The sequence below is a fragment of the Dipodomys spectabilis genome, unplaced genomic scaffold (assembly GCF_019054845.1).
Source record: "Dipodomys spectabilis isolate Male_0828 unplaced genomic scaffold, ASM1905484v1 ptg000370l, whole genome shotgun sequence".
In the NCBI taxonomy this organism is placed as follows: Eukaryota; Metazoa; Chordata; class Mammalia; order Rodentia; family Heteromyidae; genus Dipodomys; species Dipodomys spectabilis.
The window spans coordinates 1,770,307-1,787,974 of NW_024871047.1; the positions used below are offsets into that span (position 1 = coordinate 1,770,307).

At 37.3% G+C, this 17,668-nt stretch overlaps 1 protein-coding gene across 1 annotated transcript in view; it reads right to left on the bottom strand.

The window, feature by feature from the left end:
• Nucleotides 1–6,910: 6,910 nt before the first annotated feature.
• Nucleotides 6,911–17,668, bottom strand: part of Mtmr8 (myotubularin related protein 8) — a 91,095-nt gene continuing 80,337 nt past the window's right edge. Inside the window, exons 13-14 of the mRNA XM_042666932.1 lie at nucleotides 14,263–14,389; nucleotides 6,911–13,051 (exon numbers count right to left, since the gene is read on the bottom strand). Of these exons, the coding sequence (XP_042522866.1) occupies nucleotides 12,602–13,051; nucleotides 14,263–14,389 (577 nt within the window). The 3' untranslated portion in view covers nucleotides 6,911–12,601. The remainder of the gene's footprint in view (nucleotides 13,052–14,262; nucleotides 14,390–17,668) is intronic.

Here is a 17,668-nt window from a genome sequence, read left to right on the forward strand (position 1 = left end):
TTTTTTATTGTAAAAGTACTGCACAGACGGGTTACAGTTGCATGAGCAAGGTAATGGGTACATTTCCTATCTAGCATTGTTGCCTCCTCCTTTGTTTTTCCCCTACCATCCCTTCCCTCCCACTTCCACAACTACACCTCCCCACCCCACCCCCACCGAAGTGGTAAAATTTCAACATAGTAGCATTGTTACAATGGGCAAACCTATCCCTATTTCTGCATTTTTTCCTTTCCCTCTCCAAATTAGAGAAGTGTATATACAAGATGCAGGGCCCCAACATCAAATGCAGTGAAAACAGGGGTTATAGGAGAGGAACATACAAGGAAACAAAGAAATCACATGGTACATTATAAATACATTAGAAACGATAGCAAGAAAGAAAAAAAATATTTTTGTCCCTATCTTGGGGTTCATTTCGCTTACCATCGTCTTATATGGTCATATGTACATAGCTTTTGACCTTTTCTGCTTGTCCTACACATGTACTAGTTATTGCAAATAAGGGAAACCATGGGACCTATGTTTCTTTGGGCCTGGCTTACTTCACTTAATATAATTTTTTCCAAGTCTTTCCATTTCCTAACAAATGGGGCGATGTCATTCTTTCTGATGGAGGCATAGAACTCCATCTCATATATATATATATATATATATATACATATATATATATGCCACATTTTCTTGATCCATTCATCTACTGAGGGGCATCTGGGTTGGTTCCATATCTTAGCTATCGTAAATAATGCTCTAATAAACATAGTTGTGCTGGTAGCCTTATTATGGCCTTGTTTGTGATCATTTGAGTAAATGCCCAAAAGTGGGATTGCTGAGTCATAGGGGAGCATTATGTGGAGTCTTTTGAGGAACCTCCATACTGCTTTCCAAAGTGGTTGAACAAGTTTACACTCCCACCAACAATGCAGTAGGATTCCCTTTTGGCCACATCCCCTCCAGCATCTGTTGTTGTTAGGGTTCTTGATTATAGCCATTCTAACTGGGGTAAGGTGGAATCTCAACGTTGTTTTGATTTGCATTTCTTTTATGGCTAGAGAACTTGAGCATTTCTTCATTTGTCTATTGGCCATTCTTATTTCCTCGTCAGAGGAGTTTCTCTTTAAGTCTTTAGTCCACTTATTTATTGGGCAGTTGTTTCTTTGAGAATTTGTTGTTGAGGAATTTAATTTTAGATATGAGCCCTTTGTCCGTTGTATGGCTAGTGAAGATCTTCTCCCAGTCTGTGAGCTTTCTATTGATCATGCTAGCTATGTCCTTTGCCATGAAGAAGCTCTGCAGCTTCATGCAATCCCATTTGTCCAACTAACCTTTAATTTGTTGTGTTTCTGGGTCTCTATTAAGAAAAATTTGGCCTGTGCCAAGGAGACCTAGGGGTTCTATTCCTCCCTGTAATGTTTTCAGGGTGTCTGCTTTGACTTCAAGGTCTTTGATCTTTTTGGAGTTGATTCTGGTGCAGGGTGATATATAAGGATCTAGCTTTAGTTTTCTACAGGTGATTAACCAATTTTGCCAGCACCATTTACTGAAGAGGCTGTCTTTCTTCCATTCTATTTTTTTTAGCTCCCTTATCAAAGATTACATGGCTATAGGTCTGTGGGTTCATTTCTGTGTTTTCAGTTCTATTCCATTGGTCCTCAGGTCTGTTCTACACAATGTATTCTTTAGCCAGTCATCCATTAATGGGCACATACATTGATTCTATAACTTGGATATTGTAGGTAGGATTACAATAAACATGAGTGTATAAGCATCTCTATTCTATACTGATTTTGATTTCTTTGGATATACACTCAGGAGTTGAATAGGTGGATCATATAACAGTTTTTTTTTTTTTTTTTAGGAATCTCCACAATGATTTCCATAGTTTCTGCATGAATTTACTTTACCAGCTATTCATCTGACAGGGTTTTAATATCCAGCATATATGAAGAATAACAAATTAAATACTAGGAGAGTAAATAGTGTTTGTGTGTGTGTGTGTGTGTGATGAAAATTGAATTCAGGGATTTGTACACTCTGTCATCGAGTACACTTCTAGCCTTTAAGTATTTTTGTGAGAACACTTAACATCATCTTCTGTTTTTGAACAATGTATTATATTGTCATTAACTATAGTCACAATGCCACACAATATATATCCTAAACTGTTTCTTAACTTCTAAATACTCCACAATAAGCTCCCAGGAGAAAAGATTAAGCTTTTCTACTGTGGTACTGGTTCATGTTGAAGAGTTCTGCTTAAGGATTTCTACTCTAGTAAATTCTTCTGTATTTACTTGTATGTCTCTCCAATTTAAGGGAAAAATTTTGTTCTATGAACTTATTCTCTAATGGACTTAAAACTGTTATTTCTGTTAGCTCTTTTCCTTATTTGAATAGGAATGCAAAGTTTCAAGCTTTTTACATGCTGGTCTACAAAGAAGTCCTTTGATATGTTTTTAAATTTCCTTTGAGATTTTACAGATTACACAGAAGTGTATTTTTTAATATCAAAATGTTTAGAGACTTTTGTTATCTATTATCAACTTCTAGCTTTATTACTTTGTTGACAGAATGTCCAGTGTGCATAATTATTATTTCTTTAAATTTGAGGCTATTTTAGTTCCATTTAATGGTTTCTCTTGGTATACATTCTATCAGAGATTAAAAAGAATATGTATTCTGCAGTGTTGGGTGTAGAAATCGATATATGTCCATTAGATCCTGTTGGTTGGAGTATTTTTCAGTTCTGTATTCTTGCTGGTTTTCCTTTATTAGTTATTGAAAAGTGGATGCTGAAGTCCCCAAGTGTAATCTCAGATTTGTCTATTTCTCATTTTACTTCTATCTCTATTTTGTGTATTTTCAGTTTCTGTTGTGATCATTTAGGATCATTTTTTTCTGATGCACAGTTCTTAGTCATTTTGTTATGGCTCTCTCTGTATTAATTTTCTTTGCCTTAAAGTGTATTTTATTGGATATAAATGGGCAATCTTTTTTTACCTTTTTACTTTTAATCTATTGTTGAATTTGAAATAACATACATAGAAGATAGAGCTATTTTAATCAATTCTTACATTTAATTGCTGATATTAATTTATATCCTGTGTATTACTTGAACATTTTGAGATCTCATGTTATTTTAGTGTATACTTTTAGTGTATATCTTGGTATAATATTTTAGTGGTTGCAAAATGACATTAAAATATATACAGAGTTGCATATTTTGACTTATCAGGACTGTGTTAACATTTTACCACTGTTTAGCCTTTCTTTTGTTTTTGTTTTTGTCGGTCATTGGGCTTGAACTCTGGGCCTGGGCACTGTCCCTCAGCTCTTCAGCCTCCTGAGTAGCTAGAAATACAGGTGTGAGCCCCGGGCCCCCGGCTTGCTTAGCCTTTCTTTATCTTCACTGCTTTTTAAATATCATGTCTTGAGTGTCAGATGGTGTTCATTTTTCATTTTAATTATCAAATACAACTTAATAAGACTACTTTGTTAGTTGTGGTTCCAATGTAAGTTTTATTTTTAGATCCTTTTGGTGCTATTTTGGTTTGTTTTTCTAGTACCACTGGGTCTCTTCCCATTTTCTGTGTCAAGTTGCCTGAAGGGACAGAAGAGCTTTCCCTACTTGTCATTGTCCCTAGGGGGGTTGGGATTCTCCATACTGCAGGACAAAGTGTTTCTCAGACTCTTCCCTTATTTCAACAGCCTGTAAATTGGATATTATACAGCATTTTCAGCACTCTGTTTCTGTGTGTGTCTGTGTGTCTGTCTGTCTGTGTGTCTCTGTACTAGAGCTTGAACTCAGGGCCTGGGTACTGTCCCTTAGCTGTTTTGTTTAAGGCTAATGCTTTACCACTTGATTCATACCTCAACTTCTAGGTTTGTAATAGTTAATTGGAGATAAGAGTCTCACATGCTAAGTGCAGGGGGCTCATACCTGTAATCATAGCTATTCAGGGGGCTGATATCTGAGTTCCAAGCCAGCCCGGGCAAGAAAGTCTCTGAGACTTATCTCTGATAAACCACCAGAAAATCTGAAGTGGCGCTGTGGTTTAAGTGGTAGAGTGCTAGTCTTGAGCTGAAGAGCTGAGGGACAGCACCCAGGCCCAGAGTTCAAGCCCCATGACCAACAACAACAAAAAAGTGGTAGAGCATTAGCTCCTTGAGCAAAAGAGCTCATGGACAGGTCCCAGGCCCTGAGTTCAAGCCCTACAACCAACAAAACAAAACAAAAACAAGTCTTATGGATTTCCCTGCCTCGACTAGCTTCAAATTGAGATCCTTAGATCTCAGCATCCCGAGTTGCTAGATGTGGATGATGTCTGCTGGCTACTCAATGTCACTGCATGAGGAAAAGGTGGAGATGGAGAGTTACTCATTCACACAATTGCTTATTGCCAGTGGAATGTGGAGGCAGTCTTGGTAAATCCTGCTTGCTGATGTTGCCAGGCTCACCTCTTGCTGTGGGACTTCTATATTATCTAGAAAAGGGATGAACCTTTGATTTTTTGGAGGGATTCCTTCTATTGTTAGGTTTGGGGTCAGGAACTACTTAGGCTGGATTGCCTCTCTGCAGACACATAAGAAGCTCTAACTGCTGTGTTGTTACTTTAATCCCAGCATTCCTTCTCGTTAACTACATTTTACAATTCTCCTTTAACTGCTTCTTAAATTACTTTCAGAGTTTATATTTTGTTTGAAGGAGCAGTGAGAAATGAAATCTCCATCATCTTGTCTAGACCTGAAGTTCAGTTAATAGGATCTTTTATTTTCCCACCTCCCTCCCTCTTTTGTTAATAGGATCTTATAGTATGAAATTCTGCAGGTATAATATTTTAGGCAGTTCTGGTTCTAGTATGTCTATATGCAGGCTTAGTGATTTTGATACAGGATTTTTTCAGTTATTGCAGCCATATGAAATACATTTAAAGATCCCAGGGCAAAGCTTGCCACAAATGAGCCATTCAGTAGGTACTTAATATATTTTCCCAGAAATCATCTAGTTTAAACCACCTGTTTTAAACATAAGGCAACAAAGGCCTAGAGAAAAATAAGCAGTCTTTCACATGTTCTGCAATTCACATATACCCAAGTGACATTTTCCCCTAAATTCCCAAAGCATACTTTTCCAATTCTTAACTATTTGGTTCCTTCTATTATGGTAGTTCAGGCTCAGTTGGATAGAATTTAAAAATGAAACCATTTAACACCTATTTATACATGAAAATACTTCAAAATTCATCAGGTTATTTGTAGTTATGATTTCCCTTGGTGTCACAATCATTATGAAACTAACACATGGTAGAGATTATTCCTTTTACAAATAAACATGGTAGGGAATCAGATTCATCCAGATTCATCACTCAGGGCATTCTCTTGACCCCCTTCCCATGTGAATCCAGACCTTACTGCGTGACAATGGACTAAACATAGTTGTTGAGGATGGACAACTTATCAGGCTCTGGGCCAGTTAGTGTAGTGGTTTACTTTGGGATATAAGGAAGAGATTCCAAGTTCAGAATTATACTTCACATAAAGTACCATAGAAACTTGGAGTCCAAGTTACCAAGTTTGTTAAAAAAAAAAGTTTGCTTGCTACCAAGTTTCTTTAAAAAAAAAAAAAAAAACCCTCCCAGCGGTTGAAATTCTGCAACTTGGGAAGCTGAGGCAGTAGGGTCATAAATTCAAAACCAGCCTGGGCTACATAACAAGATCCTGTCTCAAAAAAAAAATCCTCTTAGAATGGATGAAATTATCTGTATGTCACCTCAAGTAAGGGGATATTTCAAATCAGAAAAAGAAGGCATTTGCTGAATTCCAGTTAGAAATAGGAAAGGCAAGTTTGAAATTTGATACAGAAGACAGTTATAGCTTGATCAACAATATGATAGCTGAATACGTTATAGCTCATATAATGAAAATGATGTGTCCACTAAAAATGAGAAACCTATATGTATTGAAAGGGAAGAGACTACTATATAATCCTGTTTTTGTTCTCTATACGTATATATAAATTTCTGTATATATAGAATTTAAAACATTTTAGTTAACAAAGATTTATTGATTATAAGAATCATGTACTAATCCATTACATTGTAATCCTATTGTAATTGTAAATTAACTGTTTAAAGAAATTGTGTCAAGAGCATGAAAGGGACCAAACGGAGCTAAGAAAAAAGGAAGGTGAAAAGCAGGAATTTATCAGTTTAGTCAGAAACATCAGGGCTGAAAAGTGAGAGACTGATTGCTTTTTGTATGTTGGGAAATTTACAAGGTACCTTTACATGCAAACTTGGTTAATTTACACAAGTACTCTGTGTAGTAGGTACAACTAGTATCCCCATTTAAAGATGAAGCTTTGAGATATATAGTCAGGAAGTGATTTACACAAGGCCATACAGATAGACAGTACTAGAACCAAAGTTTCTCTGTGTCCCATTCTTTGGAGGCTGCATACATATGGTTCCCAGAGGGAGAGGCTCCAAGGTGGGAACTCTTTTGCAGTCTGGAAGAAATAACTTTTGAGTCCAAGCCCCCTAATTAATGTGTGAGAATCCTTGCTCCAGAGGGGACTCTGAGGAAGAATGAAAGCCTGGTCACTGAACAGGTTTTTCTCCCAACTTGAATGAACAAACTTGTATTCCATCAGCATACTTTTGTGAATTAAGTTGCTGTCAGTCTTGTCCTCACAGCTGGTCACCAGCAGAAACCTTACTCTAACAGTAATCTTCAGAACCAGGTCTCTTCTCTGATGCCTCTATTGTCTTTAACAAGAGCATATTCAACCCACTTGAAGTTTCTCTGTTTATGTAAAGTGATTTATCTATTCAAGCTAGGTCAGGGTACTATTTGGGGGAGGTTTGCTACCTGTCTTAGCTAATATATAGCAACCTCACACACACAACATACACAAAAGATTGAAGTTTTTTTAATTTTAAACAAAAAAAAATCAACATTTTCAGATTGGAAAAATTACAAAAGAGAGCTAATGAACTCTCTGGCAGTGGACAAAACAATTGGTAGTGAACATCCCGACTAGCTGACACATCCATACTGCGGCACTGTTACAAGCGTAACATAACACATAATCAACATGATGTTGAAAGTAAATTTCTCACATTACTGTATTTTGGCAAATTCATACTTTCTGCTGCTGTGACCATGTCATTTTATAAACCCAGAACAAGTGAAACTCATGTTCTCAAGGAAACTACACATTGCACATCAATTGCATGTGCATGTTCATGCATGTCTGTAGCTGACATTAACACACACTACACATAACATTGGCCAGATATTTAAGGTCTACTTATAAAGCTGCCTGATTGATCCAACCTAGAGAAAAGGCTTAATTGCTTCACTTCGGTTTGTATTTCTGCCTTGGTATGTCTTAAAGACTTTATGGCACTTTGCTGGACAATATCAACTAGATGTCTAACACCAAAGTCTTGAAAAATTCTCTTCATCTGAATGACTAAATGACCTATAGGACTGGAGGCTACTGGTTACAGTAAATGTATACAAATAGTCTTACTATGAGTTACTTATCAAAAGACTAAACTTGTTAGCTGTTCTTAAGCTGGAGGCACTGTTAAAACTAGAATACAGAATGTTATATTTCAGAACTAGGATCTGTGCTCACAAAATATAGAAACAATCCTGACTACAGGCATACAGATGGAGAATTATGAGACCTGGTGTGGCCAATTATATGGGAGGTGACACTAGAGAATTTGGTCTTTGAATAGTTATCACCTAGTGACTTAGCTGTACTATTCTTTATCTGACTGGCTAGGGGACCAGTGATGTTTGTTATAGAAGCAAAACGGTGGCTCAGAAGTCACTTGCCTTGAGGACATACTAACAAAAAACATATTAACAGTCACCGACTTCCCCTGACTCTCTAAAACCAAAGCCACAAGCACATATTCAAGCAAAAAACACACGGACAAAGAAAATGCACATTTCATAGTATTCCTGAAAGAAGTTTCTAATAGTATAAAGATTGCCTTGAAAGAAAATGTCAGTCATAATAACTGAAGACCCTTTTCGTTGCACCTTATTGTGAACAATCCATTTACTAGGAGTACATGCAATCTTAACTGGCTAGGTCCATCTCTATATCACTCTCTTTTCCCTTCTGTAACTATCTGTACAACTGAGACTCTGGAGGGCTAGTATCAGAGTCAGAATATAAAGCTATAAAAACGTTTGAAAGGCAACAAAGCTTTGGAAAAGAAACTTTTAGTTTACTCCCAAAGCTTTATAAAACACCAAGGGACAGAGCACTGGACCTAACATAGAAGCCATTGGTTTCACACATGCCAACTTCTGAACATATTTTGTTCAGTTCTTGCAAGACACACAGGCCTAAATCAGACAGCTGCTTTCAAAGCAAACATCTTTTGTGAAGACAAGTCGCAGGGCATGTAACATGTTTTTACTTGCATTGACATCTAAAGGTGATATGGCTGTCATGAACGGTGACAATAGCAATACTTCCTATTAAGGGAAAGGCACAGATTGTCAGACCCACAGCCGGAGAATCAGAGAAGACATATTGTGTAGGGCTTGAAAGGTAATTTTTTTATGCCTTGGAAAAGCTTCTATGTTGCCATCAAATACAGAATTGCTTTTAAAAGATAACAAAACCAGAGTCCTTTATGAGTCACAGTAGTTCCCTTTATCCTTTGTTTTATGTCACTTGGTAGGCCAGGCATTTCTTCATATTATGTAAAAAATAATCCCAGAGGAAAAATTTAAGGCTTAAGCCACGTCTACTTTTTGTTTTCAAATATCCATATAAAAATTTAGTCTAGATTTGGCACTTAGGAGAAAGCAACTGGACTTGGCTTGAATCCTGTCTGCTATATCATGAATTTCTGGGAGGGAGTGGCTTGAGGGTGGAGAACATTTGGGTAAAGGTATTATTAAATCATTGGGAACTATGTGAGGAAGCAAAAACAATCTTCCAAGTATGAACCAAAGTAGAGCATAGTAAACTCTTTTGAGAGAATTATTTTTCTTAGATAATTTACATTTCCCTAACAACTATTTACAAAAAAGGCCACTGGTATAAAATATTCTCATAGAAAAGATTATATATCAAATATATATATATATATATATATCTCAAAGCCTAATAGAATGAAGAAAAGGTATTGTGTGTTTAACAAAACCAGTAAGGAACCAAAATCTGATATGAGAATCCTTAAATGTTTCTGCTAAATTGAAGCCAAAGTTAATTTGGTTGAAAGCACCTTTTCAAAAGAGTTGGATTCAGGTCAGGCATGGAGGCTCATGCCTGTCATTCCAGCACTTGGGAGGCTGAGGCAGGAGGTCAAGAGTTTGAAGCTACCCTAGGCTATATAGTAAATGTCAGAGCAGCTTGGGCTACTGGAAATGTCTCACTTCCTGTGAAGTGAGAGACATGCATCTCAGACAAAAGGTGTTCCATGCATGCTGGCAGTCAACAACGGATCTGATGGTGACTTCCCAAAGGTACATGTGCTCAACAAATGTATCATGTGCTTTACATTCTTGCTCTCTTGATTCTAGATAGTTTCAGGTTTTCTTTTATACGGTCAACCCTATTCCTGAATTTCTTCTTTAAAAAGTCAAGCCTGTTAGATGTTTCTGAAGTAATTATTTAGGGTTGCTTTATTATTGTGATAAATCTATCATTCCATCAACTAAGTAACTTAAAAAAAAAGGTTCATGCAGAATCTGAGCATGGCCACCAGCACAGGAACTGAGCCTGACTCATACTTGGAAAAGATAAATAGTGACCTTAGGCCCATGAAACTTGTATAGGAAATAAGCAGAGGTCAGGTTAGTGGATAAGACAGTGGCAGGTGGTTAAATGCCTTCCAATTTAAGTAGGGTAGTCATATGAGAATGGAATTTCTGCTTGAGGATCTGGAAGGGCAGGACAGTGGAGGAAGGGTCACATTTCTGTCACAGCATAGGTGTTCTATGAGAGTATGAAATAAAAGCTGTAGTAGATCATCTAATATTTCTAATATTCCTGAAACTTTCCTTCAGAAATCTCCCTATTGCCGGGCTCCTAATTGCAGATAATTACTGGGCTTCTAGCAATGCACATATATTTGGATTCTCCCCTAACCATTTTCTTCCCTCACATTTTTTAAATGACTATAAAAAATAGAGAAGTAGTTGGTGATAAAAAATAAATATTTTCAAGGTTTTCCTTGAACAAAACAGGTCATGTAGAGAAGATCAAACAAGTTGACTACACTGATCCTAACACTAAAACTGATTACATGACCTTAAATACTCAACAAAATATAAAATAGTCTGTATATTTTTTTATTTTGCTTTTGGAAACAGAGTTGCTGTGTGCAATTGCTAAGTTTGGAGTTGTACTGAAAAAAATCTTCATTATCGACTCATTTTGTTTTGTATCTAATAAATAAGTTTTGGCACTATGTACTGCCCTTGTACAGGTCCTTTGGAAAAATATGAGACTTCACATTAGCTTTCTAATTAGATTTGAAAGCTAAATTTTGCCACTTTCCCTTTTTGTTCTTTCTCTTCCAATTAAACCTCCCAACACATTGTATATCGAGTATCATCCTGGTTATGCACTGCAAAATACAGATTGAGATACGGGAAAATGTCTTTTTCTTTTCTTTTTTTGGTGGTACTAGGGATTGAAACCAGGCCCTTGTGCATTGCAAACATTTTACCACTGTGATACATCCTAGTCTGATATTCCTTTTGACAACTTCCTTTGTACAGTGAGGATATAGCCTTTAAATCAAAATTATGTGCAGAAATAACAATTATTTGTAGAAGTCAAATAGACAACTGGAAATTAAGGATGATTTAAGTTATATAAACTGAGGTCCAAATTATGTTAAGAGGGGGATCAGAGAAGATACATTAAGAGATCTTAATTTAAGAGATTATTTTAATACTTTATGATTTAAAAGGTGTGTGTGGTATTATGCATGACTGGGAAGGCTGGGAAGGACCATGAGTTTGAGTGAAACGGGTTGCATAGACAGCGAGACCTTGTCTCAAAGAAAACAAACACACAATACATGAAAGATAGAAAAATAGTCCCTATTTATGAATGAAAAGACCCATACTAGTTCTTTAAAAAGAGAAAGAAAAATGCCACCAAAGGAAATGAGTAGAAAAATAGCTCAAATTTACATATGAAATAGATCAACCAAAATTAATTCGAATTCTCTGGCCAAAGAAGGTTGTTTTATTGGGGTCCATATTTATTTACCTTTGAGTAAGAAATCAACTAACTGTCTCAACTATTCTCTTCTACATTTAAATTATACTCCTAAAAGGATGTCTTCCTTTCAGCGAATAGCAACTAACAAAGTGATTGGTCCTTAAGATAATTCTGTGTTCACAACTGGATACTACAATCAACAGGGATGTATCTTTAAGTCATCTAATTTTTTTTTAGCTTGAATCAGATAGTGGCATTGATAGTTTTGGAAATGCTGACAATATGTAAATCATGGCCCAAATCACTCTATGTCCAGCATGTGGAAGTGTTGAAACAATGAATGAATATCCAATAGGAAGATGAGAAAGGTTAGCAAGTATATCTATAGCAAGGTGAAAATTTCATTTTTTAAAAAAGAACACATTCCTTTATATGTGAGTGGCTGGACTAGAAGAATAAACTTTTTAAAGAAGTTAGACATCTAGACAAAGTGAAATACCTACCAGATTTCAAAAGCAGTGCCAATTATATTCAAAAGTCCATAAATTTCAGGTGATATCTAGATAAGCAAAACCAATGGCTTTTTTTTTTTTTAAATAAGAAATCCTAAGGAAGGGCTTGACTTACAAAACAACCAAATAACCACACAGACAATATCTCAGGCAAGTACGGAGCATTGAGGTTTTAAGTTGCTTCCTGGACTGATGCTGATAATGCTATTAATAACTATTTAAATCTCACTAATTTAGAACTAAAAACTTTATAGTAGGTTCAGGTTTACCTGTGGGCTAGCTATAAAAGAATGGATTGACTAAAAATAGTATTATAACAAAACTGAACTGGGGTGTAGGCTGAAAAGAGAGATTAACGTAACAAGAAAATTACTTCTATGTTCCAAATCTCCAAGCACCTATACTGCCAATTTTAGCTAGCACCCCATGACTCAGTGTATCTGAATGTGTTTTCTTTTATAATATTGTGAAATTTGCAATATCATATCTCCATCCTTTCAATAAAGTTGTAATTTTCCAGTAACAAGATTTCCACTTTGTTTTCAGGCAGTAAAGTAGTTGAGGTTGCTCATTTAAGGAAAACAGATAGTAGAACCAATCTCACAAACATCTCAGCTGAAAGGCAATGTTTCTGAAGTTTAATCTCATTTTAGAAAAACACATTCTTTCTCTTGCCTATACTCTGGAATTCTTAACAGGTAAATACTGGCCACTTAAATCAGTAAACATTCTAAATCCCCTTCCAAACTCTGAAGGGGGGAAATGTGTCCTGTTCGGACCCATTTAAATCAAGTGAAAGCAGCATAACCCTGTTTGGTACAAGGACATGTATGGCTGCTACAGGTGCTCCTAGCACAAAGTCAGGCAAGTGAATAGCTCATTTTTTATCAGAATAGCCTGTCTCCTTTCTGGTGGCCCTAGAGATGACTAGGCCTTCTGGGAGACCTATATCTTCATAGAAGCCCCAGCCCTCAGAAATATCCAGGATTCCATGGATGTCAGTGCCCTTAGAAATGTCTGTGTCTCCAGAAACATTCATGTCTCCAGAGATGTTCACATCTCCAGAGATATCCATGGCCCCAAGTTTGTCCTTACAAGAGTCAGGGTGGGGCTCTCCACACTGGTCTTTTGCTTGATCCATCTGAGCACGAAGGCCACCTTCCCTGGACAGGGTGCGATTCTCCATCAAGGTATTTACGTCTCCCTCAATACCCATAAAGCCAAAAGAACTAGTCAAAGGACTTCCCAAATGCTGGGATAATGCATCTCCTGAATGAGGGAAGGGATAGACATCTTCTTCTAGTGGCTCACCATGGATTTTCAGTTTCTGTTTCGGGAGCAAGGAATGGTTGAAAACAATCAGACAAAGAAAAAAGCTTGGCAAAAATACATTGATCTGCAATCTTATTGCCATCATTTATATGGTAGCAAATTATCTTTGACCCCATACTGCTAAACATCTTTTCTTTATTACCTGCCATAGTGCTTTAAAATCTATACCATTACTGATCTTCAAAAGAACTCAAAGGTCTTATATATGTAAAAGTCTTTTATTACTGGGATAAAACAGGAAAAAGGAAAGGATCATTAATATTGAATCCCTATTTATGCCAGGTGCTTTATGCAATTTCCTTCTATCATTATAAGAAATCAGAGATTAGCTTTATTTTATAAGTGAGGAAAATGAGGCTCACAGAAGTTATATGTGTCAAATTCACATCTGGGAGTGGAGGGCTGGGGTCTGAGTGTACAACCTTTTTTGTGGCAATACTGGGGTTTGAACTTAGGGCCTCACACTTGTTGGCAGGCCCTCTACCACTCGAGAAAGGCTGCCTAGCAATCCTGAGGTCCTGAATTCAAACTCCAGGACTTCCAAAAGGGGTGGTGGTGGCTGTAGTTATTTACTAATAGTCAACAGAAAATGATATGCCTTATCTGGCTCACACTTACTTCCTAAATAGCAATATCCTTTCCAATAATTCTTTTCTAAGAAGAATAACTCCTCTGTCCTTTAAATAAACTGCTAGGGATGCCTACATTTCCTAAGCAGCTCAGTATTTTCCATGTTTTAGAAAGAAATCCTTGTTAATTACTTGACCTGTGACTAAACTTTTGTTTTGTTGTGGCTGTAAAGCAGAATCAATAAACAGCAATGCCTATCTGATGAGTAAAGTTTATATGGGAAAAAGGAAAGAATTTTCTTTGGTAACGTTTTCCTAATTGAAAAATATAACCATTTCATTATTCTGGTAAGTTCACTCAAAATGTTATTCTCTTGATTGATAACAAATACCAGTGTAATTTCCTGGTCATTCCCTCTTGTTCCTCCTAATAATTCTATTCAATCCTTATGTTTAACTATCTGGGTAAGATATTTCCCACACTATGGGAAGAAAAGGAGTTACTCCCTGAGTTTTGCAGAATGGGCACTAAGAAGCCAAATTAGGTAGTATCTCACAAGCACCAATTCAACTTCAAATGGGTTGGGTCTATCTAGAAGGGACAAGAGAATCTCTTTGGGGGGACCTTTCTCCTCACCTTTTCTAATTCATGCACCCGTGCCTCCAGCATTGTTTGTTGTTTCTTCATTTCCAAAAGTCTGTCTATTATACTCTGTTTGGGGTGCAGCCCTTTGTCAAAGCGGTTATACATCCCACACCAGAACCTTCAATAGACAAAAAGAAACACAAAGTGGGTTAGTGGGTTAGTTTAACTAGAGGATCTGCAATATTTTCTTTTTGCCAAAAAGGTATTAACCTGGTGGGTGGGAAGATATCAAAAGCAATATGATTTTGATGACATTAAAAGATGGTAAATATAGATGGGCCCAGATGATTCATGCCTGTAATCCTAGCTACTCAGGAGGCCAAGATCTGATGGTCACAATTCAAAGCCAGTCCAGGCAGGAAAATCCATGAGAGTCTTATCTCTAATAAACTATTTAAAATGCCAGAAGTGAAGCTGTGATTCAGAATGTCAGCTTTGAACAAAAGAAGCTCAAGAGCAGCACCCAGGCCTTGAGTTCAAACCCCAGGATCAGCACACACACAAAACAATCTGAAGAATAATATTCTCAGTAGAAAGATCTCTATAGAAGGAGATATTTTGGCCGTCAGAAAACTTGAGGATGGGCTGGGAAGGTGGCTCAGTGGTAGAGCGCTTGCCTTGCATGCTTGAGGCCCTGGGTTCGATTCCTCAGCACCATATAAGCAAAAAGAAAAAAGCCGGAAGTGGTGCTGTGGCTCAAGTGGTAGAGCGCTAGCCTTGAGCTGAAGAGTTGAGGGACAGTGCCCAGGCACCAAGTTCAGGCCCCACTACTGGATCCAAAACAAAACAAAACAACTTGAGGCTCTGCATAGTGTGTGACTGAATTCTGGAGCCTTCAAAGTATATAGTCACTATGTATTTTGAATATTGTTTCTTAGCCAGATGAATAGTTGGTAAATATTTTCTTCAATTATGCAATATGTCTCTTTACTTCCTTGAGAATTCCCTTTACTGTGCACAAATTTTGATGTTTGGTATAATCCTATTTGCCTATGTTTGCAAATAATATATTGAACTCCATTACAATATGTAATTAATATGTTATTTTAAAATAACAATTCTTGGAAGTTAAAAAAGAAAACGAGGTTATTTTTGAAAAAATCTGCCTTTTTTGAATATTTTTTCTTATCTTTAAGTAGTTGTACAAAGGAGTTGCTATTCAAGAAAGCAGTTTATGAGTACGGTACAGCTTGAACAGTGTCACCCTTTTCAACATTCTCACCCACCCATCCCAACCTATCCAAAGGGTTGGTTATTTCTTCTTCTTCTTTTTTTTTTTTTGCCAGTCCTGAGGCTTGAACTTTGGGCCTGGGCATTGTTTCTGAGCTTCTTTTGCTCAAGGCTAGCACTCTACCGCTTGAGCCACAGCACCACTTTCAACTTTTTCTGTGTATGTGGTACTGAGGAATCAAACCCAGGGCTTCATGCGTGTGAGGTAAGCATTCTACTACTAAGCCACATTCCCAGCCCATGGTTATTTCTTTTCTGTTTTTTTTTTCTTTAGGTCTGATCCTGGGACTCAAACTCAGTATCTGCTGCTTTCACTTATTGAGTCACACTTCCAGCACCCAAATACTTTTTTTTTCCTTTTGGTACTAAGTTTTATCTTAAGACTTTAGGCTTGATAGGCAGACACATTTATTTTGTAAGCCATGCAACCAGCCCCAAATTAAACTTTTAATTTGAGATCGTTACAGGTTCACATGTAGTTTTAAGAGATAAGGGGGAAAAGTGACAACAAGATGTCAGAATAGGAAACCCTAGATTCACCTTCACCTCCAAAGTCACAGTTATTTAGCAGCAACACCAAGGATCAATTCCCTTTGTGAGAAGTCCAGATACTAACTGAAGTACTCTTGTACCTGTTGTCAGTGTGATGCTGGCCACACTGAAACTACTAAGAAAAGCATAAGTAGCTGAGCAGTGGTGGCTCACCCCTGTAATCCTAGCTACTTAGGAGGCTGATGAGATCTGAGGACTGCGGTTCAAAGACAGCACTGGCAGGAAAGTATATAAGACTTTCAACTAACCAGCAAAAAGTCAGAAGAGAAGCTGTGGCTCAAGTGGTAGAACAGTAGCTTGGAGCAAAAAAGCTCAGGGATAGTGCCCAGGTCCTGAGTTTAAGCCACAGGACTAGCACAAAAGAAAAAGAAAAGCAAATCAGAAACACTCATCATAATCCCCACACAGAGCACAGTGCCACAGTATTAGGGAACCTCAAATCTCAGCTTCTGAGGACAGAAAGATCTGAACCATGTAACTAATACTCCAAATTCTCCAGGTGTTCCCTGACAGACTGGCTGCTTTCTCATAGAGCCGATAGGGTCTGGAATTGTTGGAGATCACAGAGAATAAAGTGGCAGACTGAACCATAGTTCTTGCACCCAACATAAGGAAGAGGAAGCAGCTGAAAATTCTGGCTCCCCCCTTTTCTCTGGGGAGGCAAAGAGTTGAACCAGGCATGAAACATTCCGGTTTATCTAGGAGCTTCCAAAAGAATGACATTGGTCTCCAAGCACTGATGAAACTGGGCAAACACTAGATACCTGGGAACTACTTGGAACACAGCAGTTTAGACTAACACAAATTCTTGGGAGTTCCATAGAAGCTCTGGCCAAGTTGATTGGTAATATTGGAGGGGAGACATTTTTTTCTAATTTGAAGATACACATATAGAGTCAAGGAAAATCTGGGAAAATATAAACAATCCAAACAAAGGAAAAAGCTAAAAATTAACCATAATAAAATAGTATATTAATTACCTGATAGAAAATTGAAAATAACCATTATAAAAAGGCCCCAAAAGCTGAAGAGAATAATAAACAAAGGGAACATTCCAACAAAGACAAAAAGTTTAAAAGGATGAAAAAAACTGGAGGTATGGCTCAAATGATAGAGTGCCAACCTAGCAAGCATAAAACCCTGAGTTCAAACTTCAGTATTACCCCTTAAAATATCATGCTTTAGTCATTACTTTAGATTCTAGCCTCTTATGAAGATCCCCAATGCACATGTAAAATTAATAAAACTTTGGTGGGTACAAGTGGCTCATGACTATAATCCTAGTTACTTAGGAGGCTGAGATCTGGAGACCCAAGATTCAAAGCCAGCATGGGGTAGAAAAGTCCACGAAAGTATGTTTTCAAAAGAACCAACAAAACCAAGGCTGAAGGTATGGCTCAAGTAGTAGAGTACCAGTTCAGCAAGCAAGCCAAGCAAGTGTCAAACCCTGAGTTCAACCCCCAGTACAACCAAAAAAATTCAGAATTCTTAAAGTGAAAAAAATGTAATAACTGAACTAAAAACTCAATATAGGTGTTGAACAAGAGACTTTAAGAAGCAAAACAATCAGCAGACTCAAAAGCCAGGTGCCAGTGACTCATGCCTGTAATCCTAT